This window comes from Brassica napus, chromosome A2, assembly GCF_020379485.1.
Source record: "Brassica napus cultivar Da-Ae chromosome A2, Da-Ae, whole genome shotgun sequence".
Lineage (NCBI taxonomy): Eukaryota > Viridiplantae > Streptophyta > Magnoliopsida > Brassicales > Brassicaceae > Brassica > Brassica napus.
Genome location: NC_063435.1, coordinates 1341525 through 1354538, shown reverse-complemented (window position 1 = coordinate 1354538; position 13014 = coordinate 1341525). Strand labels below are relative to the sequence as shown.

The 13014-nt window shown below is 34.3% G+C and overlaps 4 protein-coding genes and 1 non-coding gene across 5 annotated transcripts; 3 read left to right on the top strand and 2 right to left on the bottom strand.

Annotated features, from left to right (window-relative positions):
* The first annotated feature begins 100 nt into the window (after positions 1-100).
* Positions 101-768, top strand: LOC106416392 (non-specific lipid transfer protein GPI-anchored 30-like). Its single transcript, XM_013857268.3, has 2 exons — positions 101-459; positions 545-768. Exons 1-2 carry the CDS (start codon positions 132-134, stop codon positions 667-669), a joined length of 453 nt encoding a protein of 150 aa, XP_013712722.1. The 5' UTR covers positions 101-131; the 3' UTR covers positions 670-768.
* Positions 769-1028: 260 nt separating this feature from the next.
* Positions 1029-2465, top strand: LOC106384486 (protein ELC-like). Its single transcript, XM_013824448.3, has one exon. It carries the CDS (start codon positions 1118-1120, stop codon positions 2312-2314), a length of 1197 nt encoding a protein of 398 aa, XP_013679902.2. The 5' UTR covers positions 1029-1117; the 3' UTR covers positions 2315-2465.
* A 442-nt stretch (positions 2466-2907) lies between these two features.
* Positions 2908-2979, bottom strand: TRNAK-UUU. The gene has a single exon. It is a non-coding gene; the product is annotated as a tRNA-Lys (tRNA).
* A 482-nt stretch (positions 2980-3461) lies between these two features.
* Positions 3462-5374, top strand: BNAA02G01900D. Its single transcript, XM_013847263.3, has 2 exons — positions 3462-4605; positions 5087-5374. Exons 1-2 carry the CDS (start codon positions 4333-4335, stop codon positions 5201-5203), a joined length of 390 nt encoding a protein of 129 aa, XP_013702717.1. The 5' UTR covers positions 3462-4332; the 3' UTR covers positions 5204-5374.
* A 734-nt stretch (positions 5375-6108) lies between these two features.
* Positions 6109-9238, bottom strand: LOC106384478 (telomere repeat-binding protein 4-like). Its single transcript, XM_013824441.3, has 9 exons — positions 8983-9238; positions 8533-8622; positions 7895-8456; positions 7670-7813; positions 7516-7595; positions 7195-7424; positions 6800-7102; positions 6666-6729; positions 6109-6597 (listed from the first exon to the last, which is right to left on the bottom strand). Exons 2-9 carry the CDS (start codon positions 8602-8604, stop codon positions 6418-6420), a joined length of 1635 nt encoding a protein of 544 aa, XP_013679895.1. The 5' UTR covers positions 8605-8622; positions 8983-9238; the 3' UTR covers positions 6109-6417.
* Between the last annotated feature and the right edge of the window lie 3776 nt (positions 9239-13014).

Below are 13014 nucleotides of genomic sequence, written 5' to 3'. Positions count from 1 at the left end.
ACCTTTTGTCGGTCTGGTAGTAGGTTTGAATAGTGAACCATGTCTACCTATCTCAAAAAGCTGGTTACCAAACATAATTAAAAAAAAATACATATGCGTGGTTCCCATAAGAGGAAATTAAAGTGGTGACAATGGAGATGAAGTTTTTCTCTTTTTATGCCATTGTAGCTGCACTTCTAGTTGTAGCCAACTTTGGGATTATACACACAAGTGGACAGAGCGTTTCGTGCTTGAACCAGCTTGCACCATGCCTCAACTACCTCAATGGAACCAAGGATGTGCCAGAAGTTTGCTGTAACCCTCTAAAATCTGTGATTAGGAACAATCCAGAGTGCTTGTGTCGTATGATAAGTAACCGTGGGAGTTCAAAGGCTGAACAAGCTGGCATCAATGTCAATGATGCTCAAATGTTGCCTGCTCGATGTGGAGAACACGTCAATCCCATTGCCTGCTTGACTCGTACGCAATCTTTTCATACTTATAAAAACTCTTCTTCTTTTTCTTTTTACAGTCTAAAAAATGGTTTTGTCTGAATCTTGTGCAGGATCTCGAGGATCTACAAACTCAGACCGAAGTTCCTCCACTGGCAACTCCTCTTCTCAGTCCTACTGGATGACAACATTAGCTTTTGCAGTGACTCTTTTGTCATTTATTCTTCAAATAAACTGAAGTATCAGTGTCCATCACCCTGTTCATTTTTGTATCCGTTTGAACAAATGCTTATGAGCTATGATTATTGGTCGTTTATTAATGTACCGTTTGATGATTTATTCCACATAAACAGTATAATTCCGTTTCTAATAGACTAATACCGTGCTTATGTCATTAAAGCAATCAAGGCCCATTCACCGATATAGCCCATTAACTAGTTCACTGCCAAACGACGCCGTTTCATCTTACCAATTAGTCAGTTTCTCAATCGGGTTAATATCTAAATCAGATTTAGACTATTGTGTTACTTACCCATTGGGCTTTCTAGTTAAGGAATGGACCACAAAGACTATTTAAATTACTTTTGAATTTATTTCGATTATTCTTATTTCAAACTTTGACTAAATCGTAAAAAGCTTTAAAGATTAGTTGCGCCTTCGTGCAAGTCACGTCCTCCTCCGCATTGATGGCTCCTCCTCCGCCTTCAGATCCGGCGAAGATCCAACAAATCCAGCAATTCCTCACCTCCGTACTCTCCCAGCGCGGCCCCTCCGCTCTCCCCTACGCCGAAACCACCAAATGGCTAATCCGCCAACACCTCCTCACCCTAATCTCCTCCCACTCCTCCCTCGAGCCCAAAACGGCGACGTTCACTCACAACGACGGACGCTCCGCGATCCTCCTCCAAGCGGACGGGACCATCCCGATGCCTTTCCAGGGAGTCAGCTACAACATCCCCGTCGTCATCTGGCTCCTCGAATCGTACCCTCGCGATCCCCCTCGCGTCTACGTGAACCCCACGCGCGACATGATCATCAAGCGCCCTCACTCCAACGTCTCCCCGAGTGGACTCGTCTCGCTCCCTTATCTCCACGCCTGGGTTTACCCTAGCTCCAACCTCCTCGATCTCGCCTCTCAGCTCAGCGCCGCCTTCTCCACAGATCCGCCGTTGTACTCTCAGCGCCGCCCTCAATCCTCCGGATCTGGATACGCCAGGCCTTCGCCGTCTCCCTCGATCGGATCTGGATACTCACGACCTTCGCCGTCTCCTCCGATCGGATCTGGATACGCGAGGCCTCCTCCTCCGTCTTACCAGCATCAGCAGCGGACGGATGATGCGGCGGAGGTTTACAAGAGAAACGCGATCAACAAGCTAGTGGAGATGGTCCACGTGGATCTCGTCGTGATGAGGAGCGCGAGAGAAGCTGAAGCGGAAGGGCTATTGAGCTTACAAGCTAACCTCAAGAGGAGAGAGGAAGATCTCAACAACGGCTTACAAGAGATGGCGAGGGAGAAAGAGACGTTGGAGCAGGAGTTGCAAGTCATCTCCATGAACACCGACGTTCTTGATTCCTGGGTTAGAGATAACCAAGGCAAATCGAATAGTCTGCTTGCGGATTTGGATGTGGACAGTGCGTTTGTTTGCAAGGAAACAATGTCTAAACAGATGCTGGAGTGCACTGCGTCGGATTTAGCTATTGAGGATGTTGTTTACTCGATGGATAAGTCGTTTAGAGATGGGTTGTTACCGTTTGATCAGTATTTGAGGAGTGTGAGGTTGTTGTCGAGGGATCAGTTTTTCCACCGAGCCACGGCGGAGAAGGTTAAGGGGATGCAGATGGAAGCTCAGGTTGCTTCTATTGCAGCTAGGTTGCAGTTGTGAAAACTTTTGCTGATTATGATATTTGATTACTGTCTATAGGGATGTATACCACTACATAGTTGATTTGATCATACTTTTTGGGTTACTTACCACTTACCAATCTCTATGTGTCATTGGTTTTGAAATAATGAATTAATTGGTTTGGGAAGTATATGTTTCTTGAGAAAATGTTTGGAGTTGTGTTGAGAAACAAGATTAATATCTGTCTAATGCCACAAAAGCACTTAATATGATGAAAACAGACGCATTAGTCATTACCATGATCCACTCAAAGTCTGAATTGCTATATCCATCATCATGTCCGAGTTAACAAAACGTAGAGCCATAATGGATCAGCTTATAAGAAATGATACCGAGTTCCTTATTCTATATCAGCAAAACAAGTATCAACATTTCACCAATCAGCAGCATCTATTTTAACACAGGTCTCGGGTTCTTGATTCATACAGCTCCAGGTTGATAAGAAATTAAGAAGAAAAGAGACTGATAGGCTGATGGCAGTAAGGTTTTGCAAAATTTAATCAAACAGATACCTCTGAAAAATTTAAGTGGCCAAAGAAAAAATTGAAGACACAAATAAATGGCTCTTTCTTCGCCGTCTGTGGGCATCGAACCCACGGCCACGGGATTAAAAGTCACGCGCTCTACCACTGAGCTAAGACGGCTACGTTCAAAAGTTACGTTGTTATTTATTTATCGTTATCAACTTAAGTGTGTTACAATTATATTTGCATTGCACCCACCTCGGTTTTATTTGATGTTTGCCCACTTTGTTAATTCATAATTGTCTATGGGATAGGTCATCTTCAACCTAACCTGTCCACTGCTCTAAAAAATTTCACGAGTGACTAGCGATTAATGTGATAAGAACTCTTTCTTGAAACAGTTATTGGTGTGAAAATGGAGGTTGTATTCTTTCTCCGAGTTTTGAGAATCCTTTAGACCAGAATCAGATAGAAAAACAGTCTTTTTGTTTGCAGACACCAGTGAAGGACACAGGCCTTTGGTCATTAGGGAGGACTCAGATAACAGCCATATCACCTTTAAATTGTTTTATACTGTGTATGGGAGAGATACATGTAGTGCACAAAAGAGACATGCAGTGAAGTAATCTGCACCTGGTTATTTTATTTTATTCGGATCCTTTGTAAACTACATTATCTCATATATATTTATAAAAAGAGTTACCAACTTGGATTTTCATTGTACATTAAAGGCATTTTATCAACGAAAGCCCTCACAAATCAAATAAATTGTTCGAGATGATGATCTTGTATATAGATCTTGGCCTCATCAACCAAGACCCCTTGTTAAAGATGTGCCTGCAAATCCGAGCAAAATCTAAAACCAAGAGAAACAATATGTTCCGAATTACATTCTTGTCGATGAGTTTTGCAACAGAACTACTGGCGGTCTAAAGAGAAATTTCTTGATTAGTTATATATTTTTGCATAGAAAATGATTTCTTCAGCTCAAAAATAAAATGTGTAGTATTTCAACGTGATATAACACTATATTTACGTGAATACAGAAAAAAAAGAAAACTTGGACTTCCTGTCATTCTTAATATTATAACCTTTGAACACACATGAAACAAACATGTTAATATTACCTTTAAGTACGAAAGAAATACATTGTTAATAATACCTGTTAGTATTACCTTCTAAAATAAGAATACTAGATTTTTTTCTTTTAATTTAAATATTTTATTTTAAATAAAACGATATACGTGACAATTAAAAGCTGTTTTCCTTAATGGATATTAATTATTTTGTTTTTAAAGGGAAAGGTAGAATTTATTTTGGGAAAGAAATCTTTTAAGTACATTTGTACACTGAATCTCACTTGTCGTGGATACAATACCTTGTATAATCCAATGACGGAGGTACACATGTCGAACAAGATAACACAAAGTGGACGTGATAAATCTTCTTTTTATATGTAGTTAAGATTAAGAAGATGTAAATTAAGCATCGAGCACAAAAGGTTACTAGATAACAAAAAACAAGGAAGAATCAATGGCGGAGGGTGAAGGAAGCTCTAGAGGCCAGCCAAAGAGGGGGCAGATCAGAAAAACTGAAGTCATCAGTTACGAGAAAAGCATCACGCAACTGTCAAGAGAAGGGAGACAGACGCATTTGGTTGTGGACCGAGCCCGTAAAACGCCATTGAACACAAATTCTAGATCTTACTCTACTGTCTTTGATAATACCTCTCCTCAGTACAACTGGCTTCGTGATGGCTGGCTCGTTGAGGAGCGTCGCATAGTGCTGACCGGCCGACTTTACCGGGTAAATCTCTTTTCTTTTGATCTATATCTTATGGGATGATAGTGATAGTGGTTTATTTGTTATTTTAAAGTGGATCAAAGATTTGGATTGATTTCTAGTATAACAATTTTTTCTTATTGTCACTTTGAAATCTACATAGTAGATTTTAAGCTCTAAAAATTAATACTGTGTTTTTTTGATGGAAAACTTCTAGCATTTGGGTGCCCTAAAACAAGCAAAGATACATGCGTGCATATAGTTTTTGTTACTACCAAACATATATATGACATAGGTGGAGAGAACATTAGATTTAAATATGAACGAGTCGTGTTATTATGTTTTTGTTACTACCAAACTTCATAGATGCATGTGTGCATACAATTTCCTCCTTAAATCAGATTCATCACGCTCTTTATAATGCTTCTCACATGGTTTACTCGATATCTAAAGTTTTTTCATGTCTATTTAAAACGCGTCCTAATTTTCATGTGATTTTGTGTAGTACTATTACGATCCACTGGGACAAGTATACGGTACAAGGTACGAAGTGGAGCAGATGTGCGCATACATTGACAGGAATAAGAACAGAAAGAAGCGCGAGATCATCATCATCGACTAAAATTCTGCTATGTATTGATATCTTTATCATTTAAGCTATTATAAATAAAATAAAAAGGTTCATTTCCGAAGTACCCTGGACAAAAAGGAAATAACCTGTGTTTTTAATATAAGGACTATGTAAGCCTTTTCTGTTGTTGTTTAATCTATGGAACAATCGAGTATCTTTCTTTGTTGTTTCGTTGTTTGCAAAACTTAATTTTATGTCAGAATGCCTTAAACATCTTATTCAAGAACACTATTATATCAGTTCCATATATATAGAGTTTTGATCGGTGTACATGCATAAATAGTTCTAATCCAATTTGTAAAAATATGTTTCTCAATTATTCTTGTTGAAGCGTAAACCAATTTGTAAAGATACACGTACATTACATATTTCCTAAATTTTGTATAAAACAAGTTATTTCTTAATTTTGCTTGTTTCCACATACTAACTTATGATTCCATGCAATATATTTTACACCATAAATTTCATTCTAGTTATTTTAAAATTAATGATCAAGTTGACAAATGATTTAGAGTTCCAAATTAAGATTAGCATAAAAGAGTATTTAGATAATCTTATTTGAATATATATGTAATAAGTATAACATATATATATATATATCTATATATCAATATATGTAATTTATGATACATATAACTGATGATATTTCTCTTTGCAACTTAAAGTGTGAGACGGACTTGTTTGTTAGAGTCGAGAAAAATGCAAATGAAGATGATGACCTCAATATTTGATAAGTTGGCTGATTATTTGGAACGCTAAGCACAATGATACTTTTGAGTGGCAAATCTCGTTCGTTTTTTTTTTGTTTAAATGGTAAAATTTCTACCAAAATAAAAGTTTGAAAGCTAAGCTATCCATCAACTACTTTGCCATAGATTGAATGATGAAAACCCAAATAAAAGAATTTGTCTAAAATTACATGTCAATTTACAAAAATTAAAATAAAAGAATGTCTTCATGGACATTCTATCACCAATACCATTTACAAATTCAAATCAATTAGAAACTGAAATGAACGGATGTAACATAAAAGTAACCAAAGTACATCTTTGTGTTCTGCCAGCTATGATTTAAAAAATCTCAAAGTTGGAAAGAAAATGAAAAATAAAAGTATGCTTCTGTTGTTGTTTAGCCTTTGTACAGTTTGCCCCACATTGCTTCCTCAGTCTTCAAGTGAAAGTTACTGTCATTCCCTTTCTCCATCTTTACATGGACGAACCCACCATTGTTGCAGCCGCTTGAAGTTTCCCGTTCTGTTTCAGCTGGTGCTGTGACCAACACCTATGTGCTGCCAAGACTCTATCTAGCAGTTCTTGAGGCACTGGCTCTCCTCTTCGTTGCTGTGGTGATATACTTGCCGTGTGAACCAAGGTTTTCCATTTGTCCTGCAACAATCACAAAGTTAGTAGAACCATTAAGCTAAAGATTCAAAGTGTATTTGACTAGTTACTACCTTCAAGTCCACGTAGGTTCGATGACTCGCATCATCAAAAGAACGTAATTTCACATCACGCCATCTGTGAGATAAAGTGTATCGATCATTAGTTGACCCACAACAAAGTTAATCAACTGAACCAGTCTGCTTACCTTCCAGTACCAAGCTCCTCTACTGCTGCTACTAGAGCTTCCACCTCTGTAACAGAGAAAGGTCTCCTGGTTCTGCGCTGTGAAAGCTCTGTACGTTTAGATTTCTCGTTAAGTGGGACAATTGCAAGAGCCTCCGGTTCCAAGGCTGAAACTAGAACCAGCGCTCTTGAATCTGAAGAAGGTTCATCAGCTGATATGTCACTCTGATATGGAACTAACTCCTGGTTATTCTCCACACAATTTTCCGAACTAATCACGTGATCTGCATCTTGGAGATGGAAAGGGATTCTAGAATCTAAGGACCTGGCAAAGATCAAATGGTTTTCCTTATGAATACACTTTCTAGAACTTCACACTACAAACAAAAAAAGATATATGAGCAGATTGGTTACTACCTTTCAGATAAATTTGTAGAATCAGTTGGGGTAGAGATGACATGGCTTTCAGAGCAAAGAGGTACATGACCAGGCTCCAAGGTGAAGCCAAGGTTGCTTAGATTCTCTCTACATGAAAGACCAGTCTGAGATAGAGTGTTACTGTCATCTCTAATCTTCTTCCCTTGGACTAACACCCCTATACGTATTCCATCACCGAGTAAAGCAGCTACAGCCTCCATCACCGTCCTCTGTAACCAAAAGTGTACTAATGTTATGTTCATGTACACTGCAGAGCCAAAGCATCTAAAGAGAACGACATAGAGACATTTAAGCACATACCTTCAGTGAGCCTACTGTTGCTGTATCCGGAACTTCAATAAAGAGCTCCGGAATCCTAAAGGACTTGATGCTCAACTTTACTGCAAACAATGAAAATAACATGAGCACCACTCCAGCCAGCGAATGAACCATGTGGATAGAGACTGATAGGTACCTGATTCTCCCTTCTGAGGCGAATTGGTAACACTTTCACTACTGAGTCCTCCATCAGACAATCTTCTCTTCCTCTGAACCGTCTCATGCTTCCATGGGTTATAACCATTACACAACTTTCTCTTGCGGTACAGTAAACAGCCATCTAGACACATATATCCACAAGTGGAGTTAAGAAACAGAGCAGAAGCTACAAAAGATGCATCAAAGAGGACATGATAGTAACCTGTTCTAGTGTCTCTAGGGACTGCTCTCCCGTACTTTGTCATCATCCTCCGATGTCCAACACGTGTCAAAGGCCTATTAAACCTCCTACATCTGTCACTAAATCTATTGTACTTACAATAGTTTTCATCATCATCTCTGCAAACTAACTTAGACTGGTTGAGGACACCATCCGTGCCAGGTGGCGTTTTTACTTCTCTTTTTTCAATGTCAACACCTGTCTCCTCAGTGATGTCATCACAATCCTCTTTCTTGTAACACGGCTTCAAGCCAAGACCTCTCTCACAATCAGAAACACGTGTCTGCTCCAAAGGAGTCTCACTGGTAATATCACTAGGAGGGGACTTTGACGCAAGCTCGGATTCACAAGGCTTGACATCATCATCTTCAACGTCTTCTTGCTTGATGATGTTTCCCTTTCCCTCTACAAAGGCATTGGTGGAAGAAGTTGAGGAGCTTTCGCTCTCTTCTAGCAGCTTCCCAGCTAGAGAAGCGAGCAGATCGATTGCAGTGGTCCGAATATCATCAACAACACCATCGTTCTTGCTTGATAATACCTTCCTCTAGAAAAAACAGCAAGTCATTGAGATTGTGAAGTTAAAAACGAATAACAGACGAAGCACATGGATCTTTAGTTACCCTGGTGGAACGAGGAGCCTTGGGAATACTGGAGAAATCAAAGACATGACTGAACCTCCTCTTGATCACCATTATACGTAAGAAAGCAACCTGCAAAAAAAAAGAAAGATTAGATACGACGTCGTTTAAACAAACAATAAACATGATACGACGTCGTCTCATGATCATCTCCACCAAGATGAAGAAGTAATTAATTTTAGACTAATAGTTTACAGATACGACGTCGTCTCATGATCATCTCCACCAAGATCAAGGAGTGATTAATTTTAAACTAATAGTCTACAGATACGACGTCGTTTAAACAAACAATAAACATGATCTTCCTGATCAGATCTTGCTGCAAAATGCAAAGTTTCTTATTATTTCGAAAATTCAAATAAATTACCATCACAATTCACCAAAAAAAATGTGAAGCAGATCGAGATCATGAATATCGTGATGAAAACTCACCTAATCCTCGAGCCAGTTAATTATAGATCACGCAGTCTGCTAAAATCTCTAAATCGCCCAGTAAAAATCTGGTTTCAGAACAATTGTTATACAATGGGAAAGAAAATTAAAATGAAATATAGAAAGAATTTGAAGATTTTAGGATTTGTTCTCTCTCTCTCTGTGTTCTAGAAAAGAAATAAGGAAGAAGAAGAAGACATAAAACCCTTTGAAAAGAAAACCACACCAGAACCAAAGGCTTAAACCCCCTCAGTTTATTCTTTTTTCCACAAAAATACAATAATATATTGACCACACAACCGGATATGCCGGTTCTGTGGATATTGATTTTACTGGCTCTAGCCGGTGGCTTTGTTTTCCACTAACGACACGTGGAGCATCCTCTCAATCCACGATTCCTATTTTCGTTTTACAAAAATAAATAAAAAGAGTCTTATTATATAAAGCTTGGTTTTTCAAAGTTGCTAATTAACATGATCGCGACACATGTCAATTATATATTTAGGATTGTGACATGTGTTAATTTACCTCATAATTAAAAATATGTATAATAAGATATTAACAAAAACAAATTCTATTAAAAAGTAATTATAAATATTATTTAATAGTAATTTTCCTTTTTTAAATCCTAATCAAAAGATAATTGCAAAATATTATTTGATAACAATTTTCTTTCTAATATTGTGATATATATTTAAATATATAATAATTAAAAATATACATAATAAGATAATAAAAACGAATTTTGAAAAAACTACATTTATATTTCACATATATATATTTAGGTTTAAGCTTCCACATATAATTTCTACAAGACACAATAGTATTTACATGAAAAATATTACTTGAGATTTTCTTTTAATTTCTGGATGCAACATAATTTTTTAATTTTGATGTTGTTGTCGTACATGATTATGTGTGAATATGATGGATATGTGTTTGTATGTATAAGACAAAATAAATAAATAATTACACATATTTTTTATATTAAAATTAAAATAGTTTTATAAAAATCTAAAAGAAAAAACTAATTAGAAAATAATTAATTTCTTTTTAAAAGTATTAATAAAATAAAAATAGAAAAATAATTTTACTTTCAATAATTTTGTGTTAAAAAAATAAAAACCAAAATTAACTTCAAATATTTCACCTGATATAATTGTGACATGTGTCAATTAAAAAATTAGATTGTGAATGTGTATAAAAAACTTCGTCTTTTCCTAAAATTCTACAAAAAAGAGATTTTTAAAAACAAATTTCTGTTCTAATCTTAACCAATTAAGATTTTTTTTCCTTTAAAAAAATCCTGACGAGAGAGAATGTAAATTTTTATTTATAGTATTTTTAATTTAAAACATTAATGATAAACATGATAGTAACAATTATTTAATTAACAAGAAAAATTGTAAAAATATTAATGATATTGAAAACAATGAATTTTGAAAATGCAACTTTTAAAAATAGTTAATATTAACTGGAAATAATTATTTGATAGAAATTTTATTTTTCTAAATCCTAGACAAAATATAATTGTAAAAGATTATGTAATATAACTTCCTTTTTTAAAATCCTTAAAAACTGGAAAATAATTTTTGATAGTTGTTTTCCTTTTTTATAAAAACAATCTTAAACAAAAGAAATTTGTATCATATTTTTAAGTCTTAACCAAAAGAGAATTGTAAACATTTATTTGATAATATTTTTAAGAGAATATTTGGTGATGAACATGATACTAAAAAATTAGTAATTATACAAAAGAAGTGTAAAATTAGTATTGATACGAATAATAAATTTTAATATTATTATCAATAAGTAAAATAACTATTTCATAGCAATTTATTTTTTTTCTAAAGTTATAAAGAGAAGATAATTGTAATATGTTATATGACAGTAATTTTTCTTTTCCAAAATCTTAAACAAAATTGTAAAAGAGTATTTAATATTTTTTTTATTTTTTAATTGTAAATAAAAAGGAGATTTATAAGATATAATGTTTTCCTTTTTAAAAAAAAAATCCTAACAAAATAAAATTTTAAAGACTTATTTAATAAAATATTAAATTTTAGTACATAAGAACATGTATAATGTTTTCATTTACTCGATTGGTGTATTTGACTTTCATATATTTTTTTTATTTTTCATTCAATTTCTTATTTCGGGTTGTGTTCAGTTTAAACGTTTAGATATAGTATTTTCTCTAATCCTAAATACAAAGTTTACAACAATTAATCTACCCAAAATGATTATAAAATACAAATATTAACTTGAACTTATGTGTGAAAACGGTTTTTATTATGAAATAAATCTCAAACAACATATGTAAAAACAATCATAAAACTATAATAAAATGATTTAATATTTTATGATTTTTATTAAATTAAAACATCAAACAAAGTTCGTTGCAACGCAACGGGCTCATATCTTGTTAATAATAATTTTTGGGATTGGAATCAAATATTTTTATTCCATTTGAGGGAATATTATTATGAGGATGTGATTGACTCGTGGATCTCCACTTTTACTGTTCCTTGCACGTTTAACTATTATTGGTCCACGTGTTTCATTTGCTGACGTGGAAATACACATCTAATTTCTTTTTCCTTCACAAATTAATTGTCCCGAGTGAGTGGGGTTCTTTAATTTTAAATCGAATCTTTTATGCTTTGATTTGAAGTATTCATTAATTAAGTTCATTAGATATTTTTGAAACATTTTGATTTCTTTCCCATTAATATATTTTAAAGCACTTAAATTGATTTCTATAATAAATTCCTTGTACATTTATGATAATTATCCATTTTATTTTATTTTTATAAAAATTTTAATGTTTTCTTTTAAGCAAATTCATAATGGGCAAAAGAAAGCATATTCGTAGTTGTATAAACTGCTAAATCACTGGATATATAACTAAAATATTCTTTTGTTGCGCATTGTTTTATTATAATGTTCACTAGATCCAACTACCTAACAAATCGAGGATATTTCCATTTAATTTGAAAGTCAGTTGGCACAAGCTTATCCCGAGATATAGTTAAATAACAAATACTCTATATAATAAAACAAGGAAAACAATTATATATGAGATCATTATATGTAGGGTTAAACAAAATTTCACATGGTTGATCGTCGCACTGAATCAGACCCCTCACGCATTTTCTTAATACGCCGCGATAGTGTTGGATTTACATCGTTGTATATGAATGAAATCCATGTGTTTGTGTTTCTTGTACATTGAATTATATATTATATGCACACTTATACATATAGCCAACATAACATTTCGATCGGCTTCCACCGGCCATATATCATACTACTATCTAGTTTATCTTCCAATTTCGAGTTTTATTAATACACGGTACTGTTATTTGTCATTTTGTTGTATATTGTTAACATTATTGTTGTCATATCTTATGTCAAAATAAAATCAAATTATGCATACCAATTGTCAGTTATATATGCTAACTCCTTATGTATATGAATACCGTATATATATATATATATATATATATATATATATATATATATATATATATATATACTAAAGCACAAGTCGCCTGGCGAATCAGAGATTGCCATGTGGAAATTATTTTAAATTAAAAAAATGCAAGAAAAAATAAAATTGAGATTAAAATTTAAAGCAAATAATATATCCTTTATCAACTGCTTCTATTAATTTCTTTTCTTTACAAAATAAAATTCCTAATAATTCTCACACTACACCCACTATCTCCCTCTGAAACCCACTCACGTTGGCATATTTTTAAATTCAACTCTTCCTCATTTAGAAATTGTAAGCTTTTATTTTTGCAACAACTTCGTTGATTCTCCCTGAATTTTCAACTTCTAACCTGTAAATCTAAAGCTTCTAATGATCGTACTACAATTTTAGATGCAGATCAAAATAGTTTCTCACCAAATAGTAGCACAACAACAGTCTTCAAAATATACCTTTTCAACTAAATGAGCAAAATAAAAACAGTATATGCTATAGATTGATAGGTGGATTCTACTGCAAAATTGGAGGATGAAGAA